This window comes from Myotis nattereri, assembly GCF_964212035.1.
Source record: "Myotis nattereri genome assembly, chromosome: X".
Lineage (NCBI taxonomy): Eukaryota > Metazoa > Chordata > Mammalia > Chiroptera > Vespertilionidae > Myotis > Myotis nattereri.
In genome coordinates, this window is record NC_138078.1 from 16,730,744 (window position 1) to 16,756,198 (window position 25,455).

Below are 25,455 nucleotides of genomic sequence, written 5' to 3' on the forward strand. Positions count from 1 at the left end.
ATGACTGACTGTATAACACCTGACAGAATCAATTATAACTGACTGTTGTTTGATACCTTTGCACGGAAATAAATGAAACAGACATTCAGAACAGAGACGGCTGCTGCCTGTGTGCCTAAGCCTGCCTTAATTAAAGTAAAATAACCAGTATGCGATGTTAAGATGTCTTTGCCGCCTAGTTTCTAGTTCAGTGTGTTTCTTTAAGTCGAGAAAGGGATTTAGAAGGAGTAAAACTGAAAAGAGATTTTGGTCTTACTGACACAGACAAAATATCTGAACTAGAGATGGTTTCCTGAGATGGGAGAATACTCCCTTGCTCCAAATAGTTCTAACATTTTATTTGATCAGTTGACTTTGAAATAAAATCTTGAAGAGTCCAACCCACAGATGATGGCCTAGTAGTTATTTCATATAGAAAATACTATAACGTGCCCTGACCGGTTGGGCTCAGTGGATAGAGCGTCAGACTACGGACTAGAGGGTCCCAGGTTCGATTCCGGCCAAGGGCATGTGCCTTGGTTGCAGGCATATCCCCAGTGGGGGGTGTGCAGGAGGCAGCTGATGGATGTTTCTCTCTCATCGATGTTTCTAACTCTATCCCTCTCCCTTCCTCTCTGTAAAAAATCAATAAAATATATTTTTTTAAAAGAAAATACTATAACGTGCATGTTTTCAGGTTTTAGATTCTAATCAGTAGAAAACTTTTAAAATTAGTTCATTTTCTGATAAAACATTGGGTGAATAATTAATATTTAGGCTAACTTGTTTTTCATTGTTTCCATGGGGGGTGGGGACAGGATATTTTTTGGTAATTAGTATACAACCCTAAGGAATCCATCCACATGTAGGATGGAGCAGAGTCAATAATCTATAAATACATGTTCCTCAAATGTGACTCCCAGGACACGTAGATTCCCATTGCTCGTGTATTAAGATGAATGACTTCCGGTGCTACTGCAGCCCATTACAGTATATTTTGCTGATGCACTTATATGTAGGAAGAGCATTACCTTCCCTAGCTCTGCCAAGTTTGGGTTTTTGTGCTGGTTGAGACAGTGACAGCCATGGCCAGTGGCATCTCCAAGGACCAGGCTGGGGTGGCTGCAGATCTTCTTGGCCTCTTGGGATTTTTTAACAGTTGTCCTCAGGCATCTGACCTGCACTGCCGATGTCCATGGCCTCTTTACAACTCCCCACACCAGAGCAGGGAGAAGGAATAGGGTTTCCACCATTTAACACCAGTATTTTCCTGTGAGTTTTAAAATAGTTGCTGGAGCCCTAGCCGGTTTGGCTCAGTGGATAGAGCGTCGGCCTGCCGACTGAAGGGTCCCAGGTTCGATTCCGGTCAAGGGCATGTACCTTGGTTGCGGGCATATACCCAGTAAGGAGTGTGCAGGAGGCAGCTGATTGATGTTTCTCTCTCATTGATGTTTCTAACTCTCTATCCCTCTCCCTTTCTCTCTGTAAAAAAATCAATAAAATATATTAAAAAGAAATAGTTGCTGGAGCATCAAAGGAAACAGGGTGATGGTTTCAAGGTGAAGCCTGACATGGGTGGCCTATGGGCCTAAAGCGGGGGAGAGAAAACCATGAAGAAGGGGTGAGCCCTTTCCCCCTCGGCTCCCAGCCCCGGGGCCTGCAACAACAAATACAATTGTTTCCTAGATCTTCCCTACGTTATTGATTCAGTTCTCATTGGGGAAGCAAGTGAGAGCTTTTATCTGCATCGCAAACTGGCATGGAATGGTGCCTTGGCCATATTGATGGCTGTGGCATACACTGGTGATCGCAGTTGTTTTTTGCGAAGAAGAGCACCAAGTGACGCTGGTTGTCATTCTAACTCTGCTGCGTGGCAGCGTAAATAGTCCCCTTTCTAACCAACCTGGTGGGAAAAGTCAATATCCCATCAGCAGAGGAGGTAAACACATCAGGAGCCGTGCCCTCTCTCTTCCTGCCCTGCTCCACATCACCGCAGCTCTTTTCACTGTGCTGTCCCCGCGGCACATGCGCTGTGTCAGTCACAGGAAGAGGTGCCTGCCCAGGTTCTGGCCTGCAGAGCAGCTGCCCTGGCTGGGGCCTTTGTTGCCTCTTCCCAGACTCCCAATAATTAGAACTTTCAAAGTGTCTTTCTACGGTTAAAGATGAGCCCCTTCTTTTTCTCTTCTTGCCGTTTTGTGTGTTTCTTCTCACCGCCTTGGAACATTTCAATCCCTTCTGCTAAACTTGTTGTTGTTGTTGTTGTTGTTTGAAATGCAGTTGATGTGATTTAGCAAAGGTTGTGGAGAACAAATGTGAATGTGTAGCTAAGGAACAACAATCTTGAGAGCGAGTTTTCATTTTCCGGGTCTTTTGTAGACACCAGTGTTGCCCTGCTGTTCAGTGGGGTTTGTCTTTCTGTGATTGCCATGCTTTCCTTCCCGATGCTTTCCTATTCCCAGCGCTGGGCACCGTGGCCTTGTCTGGCCTCTGAGGGCTGCCCAGCTCTCTGGGAGCTCTGGCTACCTGGGTTGCATGTCTCCATCCAGATTAGCAGCTGTGTGACCTTAGGCAAGTGACTTGACCTCCCAGTTTCCTCAGCCAGAAAAGGGAGATTTTTTAAAGGGGCCTCTCCAAACACCTCACAGGGTTCCCAGATAGCTTTGAACAAAACTTGTGTCATTTGAACTATCCTGGGCAGGGTTGGCTGCCCCAGGATCACCTTTGTCCCCGAAAGATCAGAGCTGGGTGTCACAGCCCTGTTGCTTGTTGAAAAGAACCAGTGGGGAGGCTCTGAGGAGGGAAAGAGAGGTTCTTCCTTCTGCCTTCTCCAAACAGGGAGGCCAGGGGTGTGTGGGGAGAAGGAGTAGAGAGCAGAGGAGAGGCGGCTGGGGATCCGAGGTTTACAGGCACACACTGTGGACAGAGAGGAAAGCAATCTTGCCAATGGACAGGTGCTCTCCAGCAGCCTGCCTGCTTCTCATCTCTGTCTGCAGAGGAGGGACTGGGAGAAGCCAACTAGGCCCAGCTGATGCGGGGAGTTGGCACTGGGAGACCCAGGCTTCCTTGGAGACAAAGTGTTTCCTGCCACATCCATACTTTGCATGCAATTGTATGCATATGCTCAACAGCGCCGCGAAAGTGGCATCTGCAAGTGGCGTTCACCTTGCCTGCTGCACATGGGCACACACCTGCATTCCCATCAGTGCAGGGTGGCTGTGTCCCCCCCCCCCCATGTGCTGCGTCAGCGGGGTGCTGAGCAGTGGTGTGCAGGGAAAGGAAGAATGGCTTCCACAGAGGAATCGCGGGGGCTTGGCACCCCCTGCCTGGGACTGGGCCAAGGGTAGACCAGCCACAGGACCATGAAGATATCTGAGCCATCGAGCTGCAAATACAATCTGCACCCCCTTCTCTAGTGCATGAGGATTACTGAGTGGTCTTTAAAGAAGCTCCCTCTGGCCCTTGCTGGTTTGGCTCAGTGGATAGAGCGTAGGCCTGTGGACTGAAGGGTCCTGGGTTTGATTCTGGTCAAGGGCACATGCGCGGATTGCGGGCTCGATCCCCAGTGTGGGGGCATGCAGGAGGCAGCCGATCAATGATTCTCTCTCATCATTGGTGTTTCTATCTCTCTGTCCCTCTCCCTTCCTCTCTGAAATCAATAAAAATATTTTTTTTAAAAAAAAGCTCCCTCTGGATATAAAGTAAGCACAGGGAGTAGAGTCAGTAGATGGGTACTAGACCTATGGGGGGGGTCACTTCAGAAGGTATACAAATGTCTAATCGCTGTGTTATACACCTGAAACTAATATAATATTGTAGGTAAACTCTAATAGAAAAATAAAAGCTCTCTCTGAGACTTGTAATCCTTTTATTTTTATTTCTTTTCAGAGAAAATGAAGAAGCAGTATATTAACAATGAAGTTCGTAAGGACTACAGAAATCTCAAGAACATAACAGAGCAGTTCTTGTCCCAAAGTGGCTACACCGAAGTGAACCTCAGCAAGCTCTTTGTGGACTGTGCTGTGAGGTCCTGAGGGCACTCCAGAAGTGGCCATGGTGGGGGTGGTTGAATGAAGAACCAAAGCCACTTCCTGGCACCTCCATCACCTCCCTGGGGTCCTAACCACTTCTCTGCTTCACTTTTCCACGTGGACTGCATCTCATGTTCGCGTGCATGTGGCTCGGGAAGGGGGTCATTAAAGAAACTGAAAGAATATTTCCTCTACCAAGCATCAGGGAAAATGCAAACAGCCTTCCTCTTGCAAAAAAATGTACCACATACTATTGAAGAGCTAGCTGCTTTGGATTCGGATTCAGGACTGAATTTTGAGGGAAGGGGTCAGTGAGAGAAGAGAAATTAATTGAGAGTGACCCCAAGCTGTGCCCCCAGGGCTTCAGCAGAGGTGCCCCCAGAAAGAGAGCTTTAGGGAGGCTGGTAGGAGCACTAACATTTTGCCTTTTCACATGCCAATTAAACCCAGGCTCAATCCAAGCGCTTCCCAGCCGCTGGCTGCAGGAGTGGCTGTCCTTTTCAGCCTTGTCTTTTATATACTAGTCGAAGGGGGGCGATTGAGAAGCCCTGCACTCACTAAATAGATTAAACAGAGCTTACTTGTTTATTGAACTGCTCCAAAGTCCAACACACACACGCACATGCACACTGGGCAGGTGTTTTACGCTCACATTCCTGCTTTCCGTCTTAAGTAGAAAATCCAAGTAAAGGTTTATGCAGTGAGAAAGCACATTTAAATACTTTGGTATCCCATAACATTTCATTAAAAATGTGTCGAGTTTGGGGCGAGGATCCTTGTGTGATATTCAGAGGGTTGGGTAATTGCCTCTGGTGCTATTTTTCTCATTTGTTCTTTGCCAGAAGCTAAACGTACTTCGATATAGCAGTCTTTCCTTACATTATTGATAAGTTTATACTAACAAAATATATTTCCCCTGTACAACTGTGCTTTATTTTTAAAACTATTTTCCTATGTGGTGGTTTTTTTTTTTTAATAAATACGTTGTGCTTTATTTTTTCACTTAAGAATAAAGTTTTCTGCCAAAACCGGTTTGGCTCAGTGGATAGAGCGTCGGCCTGCGGACTGAAGGGTCCCAGGTTCGATTCCGGTCAAGGGCATGTACCTGGGTTGCGGGCACATCCCCAGTAGGAGATGTGCAGGAGGCAACTGATCGATGTTTCTCTCTCATCTCATCGATGTTTCTGACTCTCTATCTCTCTCCCTTCCTCTCTGTAAAAAATCAATAAAATATATTTTTAAAAAAAAGGAATAAAGTTTTCTGAGGGAAACCAGTTGCAGTGAATCCTTATCAGGAACAAAACGTTGACTAGAGGGGGCAGTAAGGAATAAGGGGTCCCCTTCCCAAACCTCAGCGTGGTTAGCATCAGCTCAGAGAAGCTCCATGTGATATATGTCCTAAAGTCCTGAGTGACGTTCGGGAGAATTTCTCTGGACTTCGGGTCCTTTAAGAGATGAAGTATGGTTTCTCATGCCCTTTGCTGACTTGGACAAAGAGAGCTAAGCTAAGAGCCCAGTGGTGTTTCTCATGGGAGAGCCAAGGTGATAGCTCCTGGGAAAAGGCTATCCCACGAGAGAAAGGTCATCCAACATGGACCCTAGTGAAGGAATACTTGTTAAAGCAATGGAGGTGGCACCACCTTTTATCTCCCTTTACCTTCTCTTTACTCTCCCTCACCCTCTCCTTTCTCCACTGTTTCTTACACTCAGCTTCTAAGTAGAAGAAACAGTTGGGGTTTTGGGCCCTGTCAGTTCATTCATTAATGCCTTGGTACTTCCAGCTCTGCAACCTGTCAAAAGTTGGAGCACCCAAGTTGCTTCGGGAAACTAAGGGATTGGTGTGGTTTTCATCACTGTTATCTAAGGTTAGAAATGATTATCAAATGTGTGCTTCCCGAGCCCATGCCCCCACTTTGCTTTCTGAAGAGAAGACATGTTTTCCTTGATTTATTGGACCTGGGGTTATGGTAAATACAGATAGAGAGTTACCTTGAACTTGGTCATCAAGAATCTCCAGGAGACTCCAGTAACTTCGCACTGGTCTGTTTCTTGTCTCTGCATTTAGATTGGAATCACTGTGAGGGCAGGAACCATTTCTGTAGAGTCCAGACGTTTCTGAGAACAGCCTTTGAAAAGAGCTAATGCCGTTGTTGTTTCTTATTCTGATCTGCAACTCCAGATTAGTTAAGAGGCTTTCCTGGGAGGCACCTAAGTGTTCCAGAATTTTATAAAGTTGGGACTGACACTTGGAAGTATCCCAGTGGATCTGCCTTGGAAGATTGGAATATGGCTTATGAACTTTTCTCTGAGAAAAGTTTCTACTCCTTGGTTTGTGTCAAGCTGATAGCTCAGTGGGTAGGACGGTGCAGAAATGCTGCCCACTTTGTAAGGAGGAGCCGCCCAAATGTCTGCACAGGCTCCCTGGCATGGGGTTGAGCTCAGGTGCTAAAAGTGAAGGGATGCAGCCCTAGCTGGCTTGGCTCAATGGATAGAGCGTTGGCCTGTGGACTGAAGGGTCCCAGTTTTGATTCCAGTCAAGGACACATGCCTGGGTTACGGGCTCGACCCCCACTGGGGGGTGTGAAGGAGGCAGCCGATCAGTGATTCTCATCATTGATGTTTCTATCTCTCCCTTTCCCTTCCTCTCTGAAATCAATAAAAATATATTTTTTTAAAAAAGTGAAGGAATGCAACAGGCCAGGCCAAGTTCGCACTAGACCAGGGGTGGGCAAACTTTTTGACTCGAGGGCCACAATGGGTTCTTAAACTGGACCGGAGGGCCGGAACAAAAGCATGGATGGAGTGTTTGTGTGAACTAATATAAATTCAAAGTAAACATCATTACATAAAAGGGTACGGCCTTTATTTTAGTTTTATTCATTTCAAAAGGGCCAGATCCGGCCCGCGGGCCGTAGTTTGCCCACGGCTGCACTAGACAGAGGCAGGGACTGTCCATATGGGGCAGCAGCTGTTCAGTAATGCTGGGAGGGACCGAGCCCAGGGTGGCCACATCCAGTTTTCAAGAGAAGCTAAGAATCCTGATATTCCATAAAGTCTCTCGATTTCTAAACCTTGGCCACTGACTTTTAAAAATATTTTTTTATTGATTTCAGAGAGGAAGGGGGGGGGGGAGAGAGAGAGAGAAACATTGATGAGAGAGAAGCATCATTGATCAGCTACCTCCTGCACACCCCCTACTGGGGATGGAGCCTGCAACCCGGGTGTGTGCCCTGACCAGGAATCGAACCTCAATCTCTTGGTTCCTGGGTCAGTGCTCAACCACTGAACTACACGGGTGGGACTGATTTCTTTAAATAAAACAAAAAATGCTGTTGGCCAGACTAAACCTCTGGGCTAAATTTTATCCTGGCCCCTTGGGAAACATACTCTGAAAGAACCCCGCTCTTCTAGGAGCACCACACCTCTGAAAAGGGCACCTTCCCCATTGAATTTAGGAAGCAGGGTCTGCCTGCAAGAGGGTACACATTTATCTCAGCATGCTCACCCTCAACTCTCCTTCATATAAAGGGAGACGGGAGGGCAGATGTTGAACATCTTACGAAGGGCAAGCTCTGTAAGAGTTTAATTTGTCAAGGAAACTAAAGTCCAGAGTGCAGTTGGGGAGAGAATGTTCAAAGGGAATGAAGTCCCTGCCCTTTACCACCACCCCGTTGTCCAGCCCCACTTCTTACCTCCACACCCCAGGACTTCTCAAACATCTCGTGCAGCTTTGGCAGGAGATGCCAATACAAGGGAACTCCCAAACCAGATTTCCGTCTTCTGTCAGGGTTTGACAAAAAACACACTAAGCCCAAACCCTCTTGTCAGAATCCCCGACCCCTCAATTCAATGCTCTTATCCTCAACTTCAAGCAGCCTTGCCTTCCCCTCTTTCTCTCCTCACCTAAATATTTCTTAATTGAACGGTTTGCTGTGGAGCTTCCTTATAGCAGTTTAATAGATTAACTCATCTGAGCCAGCCTCAAATTTCAGATTAAAATTCCTTCATCCCGAAGGCAGCATTATCAGGTTGTTGGAGGCTGTTTTCAAACCTTGGTTTTGAATAGCAGCGGCTCTGCATTAATTTAACCACTAAGCTAATAAGTAGGTTTCGTTTTGTTATGCTAAGCTTTATTGCTTTTCTTTTGATCAGAATGGTGTTGTTGAGCAAAGCAGCAGACAAGGCATTCTTTGATGAGGGAATTAGCTCTCCATTCTTCCTCTATTATTCATAGCACAGTGGAATATGTAAGTACCTGAGGGTGTCAAAGGAGCGCAGGTTCTATTGCAAAGTGCTCGCCTTGTTTCTCTCAATAGCTGACTATGAGATGATAAACCGCTTAATACACTGTGCTAATTGGATGAGAGCAAAAAGAGATGGGAATTAAGGCGAGGCAAAAGGAGAAAGTGCAACCAGCCTTCAATTCACTCTTTCACCACTTTACCAGCTCCAAAGGAGGCACAAGCTTTCTATAAGCAGACTAGAGGTTTTGTGCAGAGATAAAATGAACGTGTTAGTGGATTCAAGTAATACACTAATTATTGCACAGTATAAATACCACTACTGGTTTTATAACAGGGAGGTAAACTTCTTTTGAGAGGGTTATAGGATTGCTTGGCAGTGGTGTAGAACCTAATAAGGGCCCAGAGTAATAACCCCCTGGATTAACAAAATTGCTGCTTGTTAGAAGTATGATTCAGGCTTTCCCGAAGATTTCCGGAGAATGAATAAAAATGACTGAATGACATTTCTTAATGTATAACTGGCAATCGCTCCCTTTTCTTTAAAGGAAAAAAATGTATACTTCAAGCTGGACCGTTAATAAAGTCCAGGGACAACAAGACTTTTTCCTTTGAAAAACGCTTTTTCCCATCAGGTAGTAGGTTTTCTTGCCCCCGCCCCCCAGGCAAGCTGCCGCCTTAAGTTAAATGTGCAGTTGCTCCTGCGAACTTGGTGTTCCAAAATACAATTTTAGCCCCCACTTAAGACCCCCTTCATTCAGACACTCACTTTTGTGTATACACATACACACATGTTCATATTCAGGTTTCCCTCTAAATGCAAGTTGAACGAACCCATGCATCATTTTCTTTTCTCTAACATCAGCCCCCTTTTCCATTCTGGTAAGATCACACTCAAGATGATTCAAAAAAGAGAGCTCCAGATGCCTTGTCTCTTGGTATTATAAAGAAAAAACAATAATAAATGCTTGCCCCACTTGGGGAGGGGGGGCTTAAGGGGGAAAAAGGGAAATTGGCCGGGCCAATACTGGTGACTTTTAGCTTAAGTCCCCCAGCCGTCACAGACCTTCTCTTCAATAGTCACTCTCCCCTAATTCATCTGCCTTCCATCTTCCTCACTATAAGCCTAAGCTGTTTACCCCAACTACTGTCCACAGTTCAGGCCATGGGTAGTTGGTGACGGAAGAACACTTAGGGGCACCTTCTGACAATGTTAGGCCAACTGCCTCCTCTCCTTTTCCTGTGGGTCCTCATCCAGATCTGGTCTGAAAATGTAGCAAATTAACTCACCCCTTCCCCTCATTCCCACAGAGGCCCAGACCAGGCTCCCAATCACCCCTCACCCCAAGATGCTGTGGAGGTGGCCCTGGGAAAGCTGGTGGTGGGGCATTCTGCCCTGGGTGTGACAGGGGACAGCCATGCCCCTGTCATGGGGCTCTCCCCAATTTGCCTGGGCTCCGGCTCTGCACCCCTCCTCCTTGGTGGAAGGGGGGCGGGGGGGCCGTCAGCCGCTCCCAGCATTGTGACTGCGTTCCCAGATATTGGGGCCAAATTGGGTTGCCATTCATTAATAATGCTCACAATAAGATTAAATCATTCTGGAAAATCTCATAAAATCCCCCTAAGTACGCTCCAGTGGCTCTTTCCAATCCCCATCATTCAGCACTTGGGGAGGTTTGGAAAGAGAAGAAAATTGGTTTCTTTGCTTTTAATGCTGCTTTGAAAAGATACTCAGAGTTTGTCATGCGTGACATGTCACATGTTTAATGTGGACTTGCTGGAAGTCAGGGGGTCTTTAGCGTGTGATATTTATGGGGAATATTAAGTGCAGAATGAGGTCCCTCCAGCTGGGGAAAGTTGAAAGAATAGGAGGCCTAGAACTGGGCTTGTTTGCGGCATCAGAATGGCATAGGATTAAGAGTTTGTAAAACAAGGCGAGGGGTTCTCATTGGCCAGTAATAAACGTAATCCTTGGAGGTAATTTCACGCAATTTGCTTCTGCTCCATGGAAGGGTCAAATGAGAAAAAATGACTTAAAAAAGAGTTCATTAACAGGAAGAATGGTACTGTTTCTCGTACACCATCCAACTGGCAGCCTGGAGAGGGGAAAAGCCCTACCTAAACAAAAAGCCAAAATCGTCGGAAAATTGATAGTGACCACAAAAAAAGAGAGAGAGAGTCCTTTCCCTCACGTTCCTCCTGCACTCCCCCTCTCCACTCCAAACTCCTGAGCAACTCTGCCCACCCCAGGAAAGCGGCCTTCACCCCAGGAGCCCCTGCGGGAGTCTGGAGCTTTGACACACTCGGATACCAGGGGTCCTCCTTCAAAGTTCCCGCCGGGCCTGCTACACCCCAGAGAGAAGTGTGCGGCAGGAACTGCCAAGAGAAGGTAGTTGGCCGCGTGCGCCCCAAGCCTCAGGCCAGGCCCCAGCTTGTGAGCGAGTCTAAGGCCGGAGCAGGGTGGCAATGACTCGCCCCAAGGCCCGGGATCCTCGAGGGCGCGCTCCCCACGGTTTCCAGCGGGCGGGGGCTCCGGACATCGGGGGCAGGGGTGGGGGGGCAGATGAGGACTCCCGGGCCTGAGCCTGGCAGCTGCCTAGCGGGCGGCCCTCGGGGAGCCGCCGCTGACCTCGGCCCGACCCCGCACCTGCCCCTAGGCCTTGCACACTGGCGCCCCAGGCCGAGGGGACCCGCCCCCCTCCTCCGGATCGCCGCCTGGGAGCGCACGCAGAGCCCGATCACTAGGGCTGGAGGCGCGCCCGCGCCCCCCACGGCGACCGAGGGCCCGGGGCCTGGCGGGGCCAGCAGGTTCCGGCTCCGCGAGGCGCGGTAGTCACACACCCGCTGCCTGCCCCCCCCCGCCCCCCCGCCTGCCCCTCTCCCCAAAGGTCTGGCGCGCTAATTACTGCAAATTGAAACTAATTAGGCTTCTCTTCCCTTTCCCATCACCCTGGGAGCGTTGGTGAGACCCGGCCCCTGCGGGCGGTCTAAGGCCCAGCGGTCACCCTGAGAGCGCAGGTAGAGCCTGGGGCGGGGGGCGGGGAGGGGGGAGGGGGAGGCTTCCGTTCGAGCTCAGGGGAGGGGTGCGCCGAGGGGGCCACAGACCGAAAATCGTTTGGGTGTCTCCTCTTGAAACTTGAGTTGTTTAGATTTTTTTAAATGTATACATTTTTCAGTGCCTGGATAAGTGATGACATTTGTCGAGTTAAGATTTGTCACTTGGATACCTCTCGCTGCCTTTCCCGTCACCATCCCCGCGGTCTAGGGCTCTTGGGGTTTCTCTCTCTCTCTTTCTCTCTCCCCTTCCTTCCCCCTCTCCATCCCTTCTCACTGAGCCTGTGCTGTGTACCTGGGAGCCCGCCCCCTTGGAAGCCAGCGCCTCGGTTTCTAGCCATTACCTGTCATCTGGGACTGAGCACCTCCTCGCTGCGTGGCACTTTCCACGAAGAGCTCCCTTCGACTTGCGAGCCAAGGCTCCCGCTCACTTCCAATTTGTCTCCACCACCAGCGACGCCTACCTTGCACCCAACCACCCTGGAGCCTACCCCACCTCCGTGGCCCACGACCCGAGGAAGCAGAGAAGCCTCTGGAAAGCGCTACTGCGGCGTCTCCAGCCTCTGCCGGAAGCCCGGGTGCCTGTGAGGATCACATTCAAACCAGGGATCTGTGCCAGGAAAACGGGAGTGCAGATAAATCCCGGGGATGCTGGGTCGCCCAGCCCTGGCCTCCGGGGGTCCCCCTTCTCCTGTCCCCTCAGTGCCTGCACAGAGCATTCACACTTCCTTTTGTTAAACATATAATTTTTTTTTTATTTTGAGCGTGACACTTCTCCACTAGATAGCAAGGAAAAGTGATAACAATTACACATTACACAAAAGTACTGTACCATTGCCTTTATCTTGAAGGTTTCGGAAGCCTCTACCGTTAATAAGTTAAATAAAGGGCTTGATTGAGTACATAAATATTTGTCTAGGAACCCTACCGTATCTACAACACAGTAAGAATCTACAGGAGGACAAACTTTTACCATACCACGCTGAGTGCAATTGCGTTATAACATTTCAAATATACAAAGCTCTGTTCTTTTTTTTAATAACAATGGTATGTACAGAATCAATAATCACAGTTGGTGACTTCAACAGTCCATATTCTAGCAGAGTATTTCCCTTTGGTTTGATAGAAAAACCTTGGTTGGTGTATGATAAAGAAGAGAACAAGAACAAGACGCCCCTTTCCATTAAGTGCACTGTTAGCTATCTTACAGATTCGCATTCGCTTCCCAGGCCCTGGCTTCATGCCGGGGGCCCACGCTGGGGAGATCAACGTAGAGCGCCAAAATGCTATTTAAAAAAGAAAAAAAAAAAGCTAAGTGGGATGTCGGGAGGAAGAGAGGTTGGGCTTTTTAAAATTTTCACTTCGATACCAGGCGTCTTGGGGAGAAAACCTCCCCATCTTTTCAGTAAAGTAAGAATGGGAGAGTGTGGACGTCCGAGTTGGAGCAAGGTTGGCAGGAGTAGGGACGGGGCGCTGGGGGGAGGGGGGGGGGCGAGTGGCGGCAGAGACAGGGGAGGAGTGGACAGCCAGCCCAGGAGGTGCCACGTCCGGTAGCGCCGAGGGCCGCCTCGCCCGCGTCCAGGCGGCTGCGAAAGCGGCTGCGCTCGCTCAGTGGCCTCTCGGGAGTGTGCTGGTCCTCTGATTCCATTTGGTCTTGAGTGGTGCTGAGTGAGGTGACCTTCGGGGGCGCGCCCTGGGCTCGCGGGGGCGCGGCGGCCTTTAGCACACCTCCTTGCCCGTGCTGGTGCCCGGCAGGATGTTGAGCTGCGTGAGCTGCGCCGCGTGCTCCTTGGCCTTGAGCCTGAGCGCGGCTATGCTAGAGGCGCGTCTGTCTGCGGCCGCCGTGGCCGGGTCGGCCAGCGCGCCCGACGCCACCGCGCCCTCCACGGCCGGAGCGGGCTGTCTCAGGAGCGCGGCTGCGGTCGACGCGCTGGTCAGGGGGGCCATGGTGGAAAAGAGCCTGCGGGGAGAGCAAACAGCGCGGTCACGGCCTCGCCTCGGGAGCCGAGGGCGGCGCCTCCGATCAGGGGAGCAGAGGGGCGCCGCCGCAGGGGCGCGGAGGCGCAGGCCCGGGATGGGCCGCGCGGGCTGGGGAGTCGGTGAGGGCGCGGGCGGGAAGCTGGGCGCCGCGAGAGGGCTTTACTGGGGCCGGGAGCAGACGGAGGAAAAAAAGATCAAAGGGCCAGATATTCCTGGAGAGGCCGAAGCGGGATCGGAGAGAGGTCCCGCGGCCCAAAACCCGGATTCTGTGCTTTCGCTTAAGAAGGGGGTTGTATTCCCAGACCCGCAGCTCCAATTGCCTGCAATACTATTTGCCAGGAGAGAGAACAGGAGAGACAAAGAGAAAAAGGAAGCCCGGTGGAGGGTGGGGGGATCAAAACTGCTCAAGACCTGTTCTGCAGGCGTTGGTACTCTCTCTGGGCCCAGAGTCTAGGGCGCCTTATCTGCCCGGACTTCTTTGGCCCTGGAAAATCCAGCCCCGTTTGCCGACCTTCCCGCCAACAGGGCAGCCCTCCCGTGCCCGGCTGAGCTGCCAGTGCCGGGCCAATGATCGCGAGGTCCGCGTAGAGGCGCCCGCCTGTTGATTGCCCATGGACAGAAGGCTATGACCCGCCAGAGACCCTGCGTCCTGGCACAGCGACACTCTTTCCCCGCCGCCTTCCCTTGCCCCAGAGAGCCTCTGGACCCGCCACCGCCACGCACGCGGTGCCAGGAGGCATCCTAGCCTGGAACCCCACTCTGTGCCACCACCTCCAGGCAGCACCAGGATTGCTCTGTGCGCTGCCGCCACCCGCTTTGCACAGCAACTCAGCGAGGTCATGAACAGCCAGCCCCCTGGCCAGGAGACACCGCCACCCCTACCCACCCCGCCCCCTGCTTCTCTCCAGGGCTCTGGCTCCCGGCCCCTGTAGGCCCAACTAGGGATTTCCAGGATTAGATACGAGCCCACTAGGGCTGGAGGAGAGCCTCCTGCTTTCTCAACCCCTCATACCCGGCCCAGTGCACCCCTTTTCTAGCTCTCAGAACCTCGCAGCCCGGTACCCAGCTTTAACAAGTCGCTTGTTGTCAGAAAGTAAAAGGGTGGGGAGCGGGGCGATGAACACAGGGCTTAAATCTTTTCCCATAAAGAAATCAAGTGTGGCCTGAAGGGGGCGCAACGTGCCCTGGTTCCACTAGGTAAACTGAGTCACTAACTACACTGCAATTCACTCGCTATTTATTTCATTGGTTTTTGAAAATTTCTCTAAGATGATTTTTGTTATGTGGCTGCACAGTTGGCTAAATCTATTATTTCTTTGTTCTCCCAAAGACAGATCGTTGAAGCTGCATCAGTTTTATTTTCACTGCACTTTCCAACTTAATACATCCCTCCATTGTTTCTTTGTCTGTGCGATTATACAGACTTTTTATTCCATCATGTGATGTTCATTTAAAGAGAGGGAGCTACAACATATGATGAACTGTTTCTTTCATTTCGTTGTCTTGTGCCCCGTGGGGTTGGGGATTGCACATACAGCGGTCACTGGAGTGACTCGGAGAATAGAGTCTGGGGAAGAGGGAAGAATTCTTTGCACCCAGAGGGCCCGTGGCCCCAGGTCTCCTGTGGAGCCCAGGGCTGTGTTCCTCTGACTGCCAGGCTTCAGGGCATGAGGAAAGATTTTTGCAAAACTTGCAGCCATCCGGGCCCAGCATCCTACACCTGTACACTTTCACACACACACACACACACACACACACACCATGGCCTGGGCTGTTGCCACCTTGAAAGGGTATTTTTACAGCTTTCACTGAACACTCAACATGGTCCTGGTTGTTGTTACTGCCACCGTCCTCTTTACCGCTCAGTCTCAAAAGTCATTCCCTTCCAGATCCACACTGTTTGAGGCAAAATTAGAGATGCTTTTCTTTGGCTAAATCTTCTCGGTTAGGCCAGAGAGAGAAGCGTCTCTGCTTGTTCCGGGTCTCCTCCCTGATCCCAGGTCGTGTGTGTTTGTATGTGTGTGTGTGTGGGGGGGGGAAGACAGACAGACAGACAGACACCCCCGAGGCGGCGTATTACCTGCCAAACGCAGGACTGATGAAGGCTGGGTGCCGGAACACGGCGGCTCCGAGGAAAGTGCTCAGGCCCAGCGGCGCCCCGCTGGGCGGCAGGCTGGCCGAGCCTGGAGGCGGAGGGAGGCTCGGGAAGGCGGCGGCGGCAGCGGCGGCGGCGGCGGTCCAGGCCGAGTCGAGCGCGGGGTGGTGCGGAGGGAAGGGGCTGGCGTCTAGGTAGGGGCTGAGCGGGTGGGTGGCCGACAGCGGCCCGGGGAAGGGCAGCCCCGGAGGATGGGTCTGCGCGCCCGCCTTCTCCCGCTTGCGCCACTTCGCCCGACGGTTCTGGAACCAGACCTGCAAGCGCAGGGAGCCCGGTTCAGTGCGGCTCCCCTCCCTCCTTTCCACCGCAGCCCGCCTCGCCCCTCTCCAGCCTCAGGTTGATCAAGGGCACTTCTGGGGCCCAACGGGGAGGTGAAAAGAAGCCCAAACTTAAAACCAGCAGGAAACCTGGGCCAAGCAAACCCTTTCCAATGGGTATGTCAACGAACCTAGTTCTTTCCACGTTTAAGGAAAGTTGTTGGGTGTGTTTAGAGGTGAGGAAAGCAAGGTTTAAAAGTCTGCGCAGTTGCTTGCTGTGCATCTTTAGACAGGTCACGTCAACCTCTCTTAAACTCAGTTTTCTAATCTGTAAAATGGGGTCATAAAACTACTCATAAGGCTGCCATGCGGGAGGGGTGAAAGGAGACAGGTGAAAGCTCACATCCAGAGTGGCGAAGGCATATCACCTTTTTTTTTTTGCTGCACATCAGCTATTTTCACCTACTTTAGGCTTACCCAGCAGCTGGCAAAATCCCCGCTCTCTATTGAAAAGGGAATGGGGAGGTGGTTCATTTATTCTATCCAAACATGTCCATTGAACACCTAGAGCAGTGGTTCTCAACCTTCTGGCCCTTTAAATACCGTTCCTCATGTTGTGACCCAACCATAAAATTATTTTCGTTGCTACTTCATAACTGTCATGTTGCTACTGTTATGAATCGTAATCGTAATGTAAATAGCTGATATGCAGGATGGTCTTAGGCGACCCCTGTGAAAGGGTCGTTCGACCGCCAAAGGGGTCGCGACCCACAGGTTGAGAACCGCTGACCTAGAGTATTAGGTTGGGCTCTAGGGTTTGGAAAGGGCTGGAAGGGAAGAAATGCCCACAGTAATTCCGGAACAAGCATACATTTTGGGGTCTGTTTCCCATGAAATGGAACACGGGGCACGCAGTCTGCACCTGCAGGGGCTGTGCCAGGGCCTGGTTCTGCCCAGGCAGACACTGACTGGTTAGGCCAGGGACACAGCAGTACCTGGTCACCCAGAAATCAGAGTGCAGGGTACCTGTCGACTTTCTACTTTTTTTCCACATCTTCGGAGCGAATGGGTTCTTTATTTCTGGGGGGAGGGGGGATGTGGTTTAAATAGTTTTTTAAATAAGGTAGTTCTAGGCTTGGGGGAGGTTTGCAGCACAAGGTGTGTTCCTAATTGTTAATAGAAAGCAGTGTTAGTAGAGACCGTTACCTGAAGTGTGGCAGCTACCACAGTCTAAAAATAACTGCCGGAGCCTGAAATTATTTTTATGTGACCTGCTCATCACACCCACAGCTGAGATATGTGCCTTCTCCCCCGAAGGCATTCATATTTTTAGGGCTGGGTTGATGCCTGCACACAAGTCTAAAGATTAAGAATGAGCCCCAGGCTATACAGAGTTATATTAAAATATAATGTAAATGATCCCAGAGGGATACGTTGTACAAATGTTTCAAAGACATCCTTGTCTTTCACAGATACACACTGGGGGCTGTGGTTACTAGCACGAGTATCTCAGCTTGGCTTGGCTTCTAGACAGCCAGCCACCGGGGGCAAGAAACATCCCGAATCCAAATCAGTTGATTACTTAAAAATTCTGCTGAAAAGGGACCCATCCATAACATTCCACCGCCTTCACATAACCTATTTGTGAATTGCAGAAACAGACTAGTGGGGAAATTCAGAGGCTTGAAAAGGTAAGACTAGATGGGACCAAGCTGGGTGGGCAGCTTTTGTGTATCCAAATCTGTCTAGACGAGAATATCCGCCACTCCCCAGGGCAGTGAAAGGAGTCAGGGAGGGGGGCAGCGGGATAGAATGCCCTCAAAGGACGTGGAAACCTTTTACAGACGGATCGTCTCTCCGGCTCAGCTGCAATTATCAAGATGTCCCCCTGCAATTCCTCATTATTGAATTAATACCTCTGAGGCCCCCCAAAGGTAAACGAAAGGACTCTAATAATTCATATTCACTTAATTACATCTTCTCCAGTGAATAGGGACAGAGGAGAAGGGGAGGGGGGCAGTCTCTTTCTTTTTAAAAGTTATTTAACTTTCCCACGACTCGTTCCCCTGAGCTGAAAATGCGGAGTTGCTGTCACATCTCTGTTTGACAATGGAGAAATGTGTCAACAGAAAGGAGGGGGGCAGGCCTCATCATTAGCCCTCTAATGCAAGAAGCTGTTGTGTATTAAATGAGCCATATGGAATTTATTGTGCTTTATCAGCGCTCGATTTTGACTGTAAAGTGATTCACTCAGCTCCGAGCTCAGGGACATCTGTTTTCTGTTGGCCACCGGGCTGCGCAGTGTTGATCGTCTCTTTGGTTATGAGGCCTGGGTTCGGAAATGCACTCTGGTATGGGGCTGCAAACACCTTTAATAGCATTGCACTCACTCCCTATTAGATCAATGTGGGCTCATTGCTATAAAAAATGGGAAATCAAATAGCATTAGCCAGCTCCTTGTGTGGGCAGAGGGGAAATCAAACAGCATTTTGCCGTCAAATGGCCCTGTTTGTTCTAGCACTAAGTGGGCTTTTATGAAGCCCAATCCGGAGACTTAATCGCAGCCAAATACCTGCTTGGAGCTGAGCGGATTTGTCTAACAACCAAATCCATGCTCCATCCCATTATTTCAATCAGGAGAAGGCAGTCCAAGGATTGGTTCCTGCAGGGGCTCCTGAACTTCAGTCTCAGTGACCCTGAAACCCCTTTTCTTCTTCAAGGCTCCCAAACCCAGAAACCTTCCCCTCCACCCTCCCAGGCCTTCATATTCGAATATCTTTTGGTGCGCGAATGAATGTTTAGGTCTCTTTTTCGGATTCCGCTTCTCTTCCTTTAATAAAGGGGGTCTCTACTCCCCCCAATTCCTTCCATCTGTCTCCTTCCCATCCCCTCCCACGTCCTCCCTGTCTTGGGAGCAGCTCACCTGGACTCGGGCCTCAGTCAAGTCCAGCCTCATGGCCAGTTCCTCCCTGTAAGAAAGCAACACAGACAGGAGGTCACTGCAAACTCCAGCACGGCTCTCAGTCTCCTTCCCCCGCTGGCAGGCCTCCCCTGGCTGCTTTCCCTCACCCCCAAACACATGGGCATCACCATCCCTTCAGCACCGGAGTGCCTACTGTTTGATTGAAAGCATTAAAAATGCAACAGCATTGCCAGACGTAGCATATTATATATTATATCATATATTATATCATATTACATTCAAGAGTGACAAGGGTGGCTTCCTGAGTCTGTAAGTCTAGAGAACTGGGCACTCAGATTCTCTCTCACTGTCTCTTAAGACAGAGTTAGACAACACACACACACACACACACACACACAGACACACACACACACACACACTCACTCGGTGCTTATATCATGTTTTGTCCTAATACCAAATGGTTGAACTTGGCACTCAATTTTTAAAAATGTTTATGCCCTCTTAAAAAATTTTTTTTGGCCTCTCTCTCTCTCTCTCTCTCTCTCTCTCTCTCTTTCTCCACCTCTATGCCTTTCCCTCCATCTTTCCCCCCCTTCCTCCCTCCCTCCCTCCTCCCCATAGGTCATACTTCCCCATTACCCTCTGGAGATATGTTAAGCTTATTAAGAGTTCAGTGGGATAATTTTTCGATTAAACAAAATTCTGCGCACCTCCTGACTCCACTGCCCACTACAAACCCTGCCCATCTCAGGGGAAGTCAATTTAACTGAAACCCTACCCCGTCATTGCAGTTATTACTGCGACAATTAAGGCAAATAGGAAACCATTAAGATGCTGTAAAAAGGCTTAAGACCTGTTTACCGAAAATATGAGCGCGCCCAGAATAATTGGCTCCCCGATAGCTAATACGAAAGAGCGGGGGCTGCCCCAGCAGAGACCCGGGTTGCACTGGCAGGCCCCCAGTCCACACCCGAAACTTCAGGACCCTGAAAAAGCCGGTTCCCTGAGCGCTTCTGGCCGCCTCCTGCTTCGGAGAGCACCAGCAAATTCAAATCACACTCCTGGCTGGTGCCCAGCAGGAACCCAAAAGCTCTAACCGCTGGATCCAAAAGAGGTAGAAGTGGGGTGGTGGTGAGGAGCTGCCCCCCATCTCCGGCTCTGGTTCCCCTTGGAGAAGCTAAAGGAGGGCAGACCCGGATGCCAACTGACACCACATCATTTTCTTCTTGTGAAATCCACGTGTGATAAATGTAAAAAGCCGTCCGCTCCTTAGCTATTTGGCAGCACACACTGGTATATATATTTAATGACAGTGAAGGCCTGGATGACATAGGGCAGGACCAAGTTTAGCTCAAGAGATGACCAAATCTCATACCTTTGCCCAGCATCCAATCCATCCCCCCCGCTTTTTCGGGTTAGGAGAGCGTTTGGCAATTAATTGCCAGAGCAACTGCACTTCAGAGTTGGCCTAAGCAGCAATTTCTCCCTCACTTCAAAGGGGTGGGCAGCTTTCCGCTTCCAAAATGCACATTGAAAAGCCGCACACGTCTCCTGCGAAAGAGCTGCCCGAGCTTAAGGAGCCCTGCGGCAAGCAGGCACCTCTTTTCCTCCCTCCCGGCTGGAGAAGTTTGCCCTCCCCTGGCTCCTCGCTCCTCGCCCGAGCCGGAGACCTTGGCCGTAGGGGGGAGAGGAAGGTCCCCAGCTGGGCTGGCACCCCAGGTCAGATGAAAAAATGGGGGCCAGGAGCCCAAGTAATCTCACAGGCTTTTTTTACACACACACACACACACACACACACACGCACACACACGCGCGCGCACACAGGCACACGCACACTCCGGTGGGCTAGGAGGGGTGCGGAACCATGCGCAACACCCGGGTTGGGTTGGCCACCCATCAAACAGAAAAATTCCCCCAGCTGTTCCATCTAAGGCTGGCCAGGCCTCCAGCAAGTATTGCCCACCCGGTAAACCCGTGTACATTAAACGCACGCCGGCTTAATGTGATGGGGTAGAGAGGAGAGCGTTCTACAGGCACCCCCGTGCGCACAGAGCAAAGAGTGCTCCGTTCTGACTCCCTTCGGTTATGTCAGGAGTCCTCACACCACACAACTTGGGTGTTTTTTTTAAAGGCCTCCGCAGGCGCGGGCTCCAGCTTCACTGCGAACAGCGTAACTGATACCCACCCGGCTCCTGGGGCATCAGGCTGGGGGGTAGCTAGCGCCCACACAGCGACCAAAAATAGCCCCTGCTTTGCCTCGGGACCCGCAGCGGCCGAGCTTCCTGCGCCTCGCCTGCAACCCGGCCGGGCCGCTGCGCCCCGGGCCTCCGCGTTCTGCGCGCAGGGAACTCTCCTCTCCAAGGTGGCAGGTTCCGGCGCCCTTTGGAGAGGGCCTTTCTTTCTCTCTAAAACTTGGACTTGGGGGAAAAAAAATTAAACTGGATAGAGCCTCCTTGGGAAGGAAAGAAATCTTCCCAGTCTGAACTTAAAAGTCCGGAGTAGGGCGTGGGGAGAGGAGTTGGGGAGTTCCCGGTGAGCAGGGGTGGGTGCGTTGGGATGGCGCCTGGGTCAAGTCCAGGAGCGAAGTCCTTGCCCCGAGCTCCGGGCGGGGGACTGGGGGGGGGGGGGAGCTGCCCGCCCGCCTCTCTTCTCCGGAGCCCGCCGGCGCCCTCCAGCCGCGCCGCCGGCCCTCCCCGCGCGCGTACCTGGTGAAGACGTCCGGGTAGTGCGTCTTCTGAAAGGCCCGCTCCAGCTCCTCCAGCTGGTAGCTGGTGAACGTGGTGCGGTAGCGCCGCTGCTTGCGCTTCAGCAGCCCCTCCTCGGAGTCGCTGCCCGCAGACAGGCACACGCTGTCCTCGCCGTCCTTGCCCTCGGCGTCCTCTGGGTGCAGCAGCAGCTCCTCCTTGGGTGACAGCTCCCCGCCCTCGGCGGCCACAGTGGCGGCAGCGGCGGCGGCCACCGCGCCGGTGGCGGCCACGGCGCAGCGTCGGGGCTCCTTGAGCAGCGCGCGGGCATCGTCCTCCAGCAGCTCCTCCTCGTCGTCCTCCAGCAGCTCCTCTTCCTCGTCCTCGTCCTCTTCGTCCTCCAGCAGCTCCTCCTCGTCCTCCTCGGCGCCCGCGCCACCGCCCGCCGCCGGGTTACCGCCGGGGCCGCCGGCTGCGCCGAGGCGCTCGTCCGGGTGCGCGGCGCCCCCCGGGCCGCCCAGCTCGTCCAGCGCGGGCGGTGGCGGCACGAAGGGCGCCCCGTTCTCACGATACGACTTGCTGCGGCTGATGCTCACCTGCGGCGCCTGGCTGATCTTGAGCGTGTCCCAGGCCGCGGCGGCGACAGCGGCGGCGGCCACGGCGGCCCCCGCGCCGTCCGGACGCGCGGTTGGTGGCGGTGGCGGCGGGGCCTCCCCCCGCGGACCCCCGGTGGCCGCCGCTGCCGCCGCCGCCGCCGCCGCGGCGCCCTGGAGGAGGCGGCCCCCGCCCGGGCCATACAGGCGCCGCAGCTTGGGCGGCAGGTGCAGCTCAGCCTCGAATGGGGCGCTGCTGCCCTTGGGGGAGCCTGCGGGCAAGGGAAAGCGGTCAACCGGCCGGCCGGGCCGGCGTCTGGGACAGAGCCGCTGCCGGGGCCGGCCCGCCCCTGCTCCCTGGGCCCAGGCGTACTCCACCTCTGCCTGCCCCCTCGTGTCACCAGACTTCTACCCCTTCTCCTCCTTCCCCACTTTTCTCGCTTTTCCTTTTTCTTTACATCTTTCTCTTTTTCCCTTCTCTCTCCTCCATCCCTCCCTTCTTTCCTTCCCTTCTCCTGTTCTTCCTTTTATTTCCTTCCTTCCATTTCTCTCTCCTCTTTCTCTCACAGTTGCTCTCTTTCTTTCCTTATCTTAATCTTCTCCCCATTCCTTCCTTTCTCTTTTTGTGCGTCCCCCCCCCCGCCCTCTCCCCACACACACCTAGCTCTCTCCTTCTTCATTTCTTTTTCTTTCCCTTGTCCTCTTTCTCACTTTTCCCATTTCAGGGCAGGGAGAATCTGAAAACATTCAACAACTTAAAAAAAATGATTGTCTCCCTGAAAACTTGGCGCAGGACAAATGTCTGCTGCTCTGCCCTGGGGGCCTTGGATGGCCAGAGAGGCGCTGGCCGGAGGGGGACCCCTGGGGGAAGCGGGCACACCCCAGCAGTCAGCAGCCAGCAGCCCGAGTAGGGCGGGAGCTCCTTGCCCAGAAAGGCCAAGAAAAATTGTCCTGGTGAAAATAGGCTCAGAAGGGCTCGAGTAGGGGTGGAGGGGGGGTGCAACAGGCAAGGCTGCCCCTTCCCTTCGAGGAAGTGCCTGGCACAGGTGCCACAGCAGGCTAAAAAAAGAAAAGGAAAAAGTCAGTCTTATTTTAAATGGCCCCTTCTCCGCCCCACCATCGGCTCCAGTCTTCCATGTGGCTGGACGGCTGGTTTTCGGGCTTTAAGAGAAATCAACAATGCTTTCTCTGCGACACCTCTGCAGCCAGCTCAAGGCGAAACTTGAGTGTAACAGAGTCGGAGCAAAACAGTTGTTACGGAATTTTTAAATTTAGAAAAAAACAAAACCTTTTAAACATCTCAACTCTATTTTTAAAAATAACATAACAGAGAGAAAATAGCATCCAGAAGCTGCACATTTCATACATTTCAAAAACAGTAAGTAGCATTTGGGGAATCCCTGGGAGATGTTTTTGCAAAGATTGGGTTTAAAGAGACAAGTAACATACAATGCTTAAAAAAAAATAAAAGCCAAGTACCACCTTTAAAGAAATCTCCCAAAGAGGAAAGGCCAAGGCTCACTCTGCCTGGACACCCCCCACTCTCAGATCTTGGGGTTCTTCATCAAGTTGTTACAAGGGTCCACCCAGCACCTGCGGTTTCTGACCTGTGCGCCTCTTCAGAGCACCCCCAAGGCCACCAAAGGGGGCAATTAAACGACCTAAGAACCAACACCAAGAACCTAAGGGCCCCCAAAGAGAAGCTTGGCCTCTGCTTTTTCTGGAAGCAGAGAGGGAAGGAGAGACAGCCCCTGGTGGAGCTTTGAGACACCAGGCCTCAAAGTTGTTCCCTCTCTTTCCTCCGTCTCCATCTTGACCACCCCAGGGCCCTGACCCGGATCATCGAACATCCAAACCAGTGCCCACAGCCCTTTGCAGGTGCCTGGCGGGCGCAGCCTTACCTTGCAAAGCCTTTTCCTGGTCGGCGCGGCTAGCCAGCGGGGCGGGCAAGCTCTGCGCTGCTCCCAGCAGCCGCATTTTGCACGGGCTCCTCCGGCCCAGGATGCTTTCGATGCAGTAGGAGGAGAGCAAAGTTGGAGATTTACTTTTGCACTCGGGCCTCTCAGAGCAGCCCTCCTCCTGGTACTGATTGCTCATGGCTGGGGCTTTTTCCTTGGGCGCAGAAAGCGGGCCGCTCTCTGCCTCTCCAGGCGGGTGGGATGGATGGGTGTGTGTTTGGGGGCGAGGGGTAGATGGGGGTTATAATGGATATTATTGCGATCGCTGTGTCTATTTGCCTCCCTTAGTTGTTGGCTGCCGGCTTCTGCCCTGCCGGTGGCCAGAGCTCGCCCTCTCCTTGCTCAGGACAAGCAGTAACAAGTGTAGTGAGCCCGGGGAGCGGAGCTCTGGAGTCTCTCTCCTCCACGTGCTCAGAGGCGCCCTCTGATTGGCTCTCGCCAGAGGCCTGGCTGCGGCCCGTCTGTGGGCTGAGCGCAAAGTCCGGACTGGATTACGGAAAGGCCGGCGGGGGTGTGGGTGTGGGGGGGGAGGAGCAGTGGGCACTACCTTAGTCAATTTTCTTTATCTTTTTTTGTTTTTGTTTTTAATGAACAACTTTCTTAGTTCTCCATCCTCTTCTTGCAGCTTCTCCTTTAACCCTTTAGGGCTGGCCCGAAGCTCTACCTGTGGGTGCTACTTAAGCGACGTGCGCCCCTTCCACCCACCAGAGGCCCGCGCTCCCTGGAAGCGAGCCCTTGAGGCTCGCGTTCAGACCGACTTGGCACTTTTCAAAGCCATACTGCGCTGCCAGGACAGTGCCTTGACCTCAGTGGCGCTCAGTCGCCATCCTCTTTAGGTCGGACGGGCCTCCGAGGTGCCCGGGTGACGGCCGCAAGCAAACATCTGCGGTTGGGGCGTTCGGTTTTCTCTTGTGTCTTCACCCAGAACCCGACAGTTGCTCTCTTCTCGGTAGCATCCTCGAACCTCTCTCATCTCCATCTTTAACTCTGAAACAAGTCCCCTTGAAGACAAAGCTCTGCCAAAGGCGCGAGGCCTTACCTACAGGACGAAAAGGGACGGGAGAGTGTCAGCTGCGAGGAGGGGCGGCTGGGGACAGGTTTGGGAGTCCCCCTCCTCTCCTCGGACTCGTTTCCCTTCTCCCTCCCCACCCCCCACAAGTTCGCCTTGTTAGTTAGGCGGATGTCTTGAGGCTGAACGCTCTCACACCGCGCGCAGAGCAGAGCCTGCAGGGGACCGAGCCTCCGGCACGGGAGGGACCCGGGCTCGCTTCAACCAAATCTAAGCGCCTAATATTCCTGACTTCCCTTGGCCTGGCTCCCAGAGGCAAAGGTGAGAGAGTCAGCTTGGGGGAGAGTGTGTTTCTTCCCCAAGCAGCTTCCTGCGCGTCCAGCGCTGAGAACTAAGATCCAACTCGGATTGAAGTTGGGCCGAGCCCGGGCGAGGGGCTGGCACGGACATTCTCCTGGCCTGGGTGCAGGACCCAGGGGGCAGCCAGGGACCCCGATGCTGGCAGGGGGCCAGGGGGCCAAGGATTTTGGTTGGGAGAGGGGCCGGGGAGGCGGAATCCATGCCGGGTTTTCCTCTCTCAACCCCTCCAATGTG

General features: G+C 52.3%; 2 protein-coding genes across 2 annotated transcripts in view; one reads left to right on the forward strand and one right to left on the reverse strand.

Moving 5' to 3' along the window:
- POLA1 (DNA polymerase alpha 1, catalytic subunit) overlaps nucleotides 1-5,246 on the forward strand; it is a 321,815-nt gene extending 316,569 nt beyond the window's left edge. Inside the window, exon 37 of the mRNA XM_081115420.1 lies at nucleotides 3,865-5,246. Coding sequence (XP_080971546.1) covers nucleotides 3,865-4,010 — 146 coding nt within the window. The 3' untranslated portion in view covers nucleotides 4,011-5,246. The remainder of the gene's footprint in view (nucleotides 1-3,864) is intronic.
- A 6,785-nt stretch (nucleotides 5,247-12,031) lies between these two features.
- Nucleotides 12,032-24,028, reverse strand: ARX (aristaless related homeobox). The gene is made up of 5 exons (XM_081081339.1): nucleotides 23,796-24,028; nucleotides 21,323-22,166; nucleotides 18,618-18,663; nucleotides 15,363-15,691; nucleotides 12,032-13,262 (listed from the first exon to the last, which is right to left on the reverse strand). Exons 1-5 carry the CDS (start codon nucleotides 23,989-23,991, stop codon nucleotides 13,022-13,024), a joined length of 1,656 nt encoding a protein of 551 aa, XP_080937465.1. The 5' UTR covers nucleotides 23,992-24,028; the 3' UTR covers nucleotides 12,032-13,021.
- Between the last annotated feature and the right edge of the window lie 1,427 nt (nucleotides 24,029-25,455).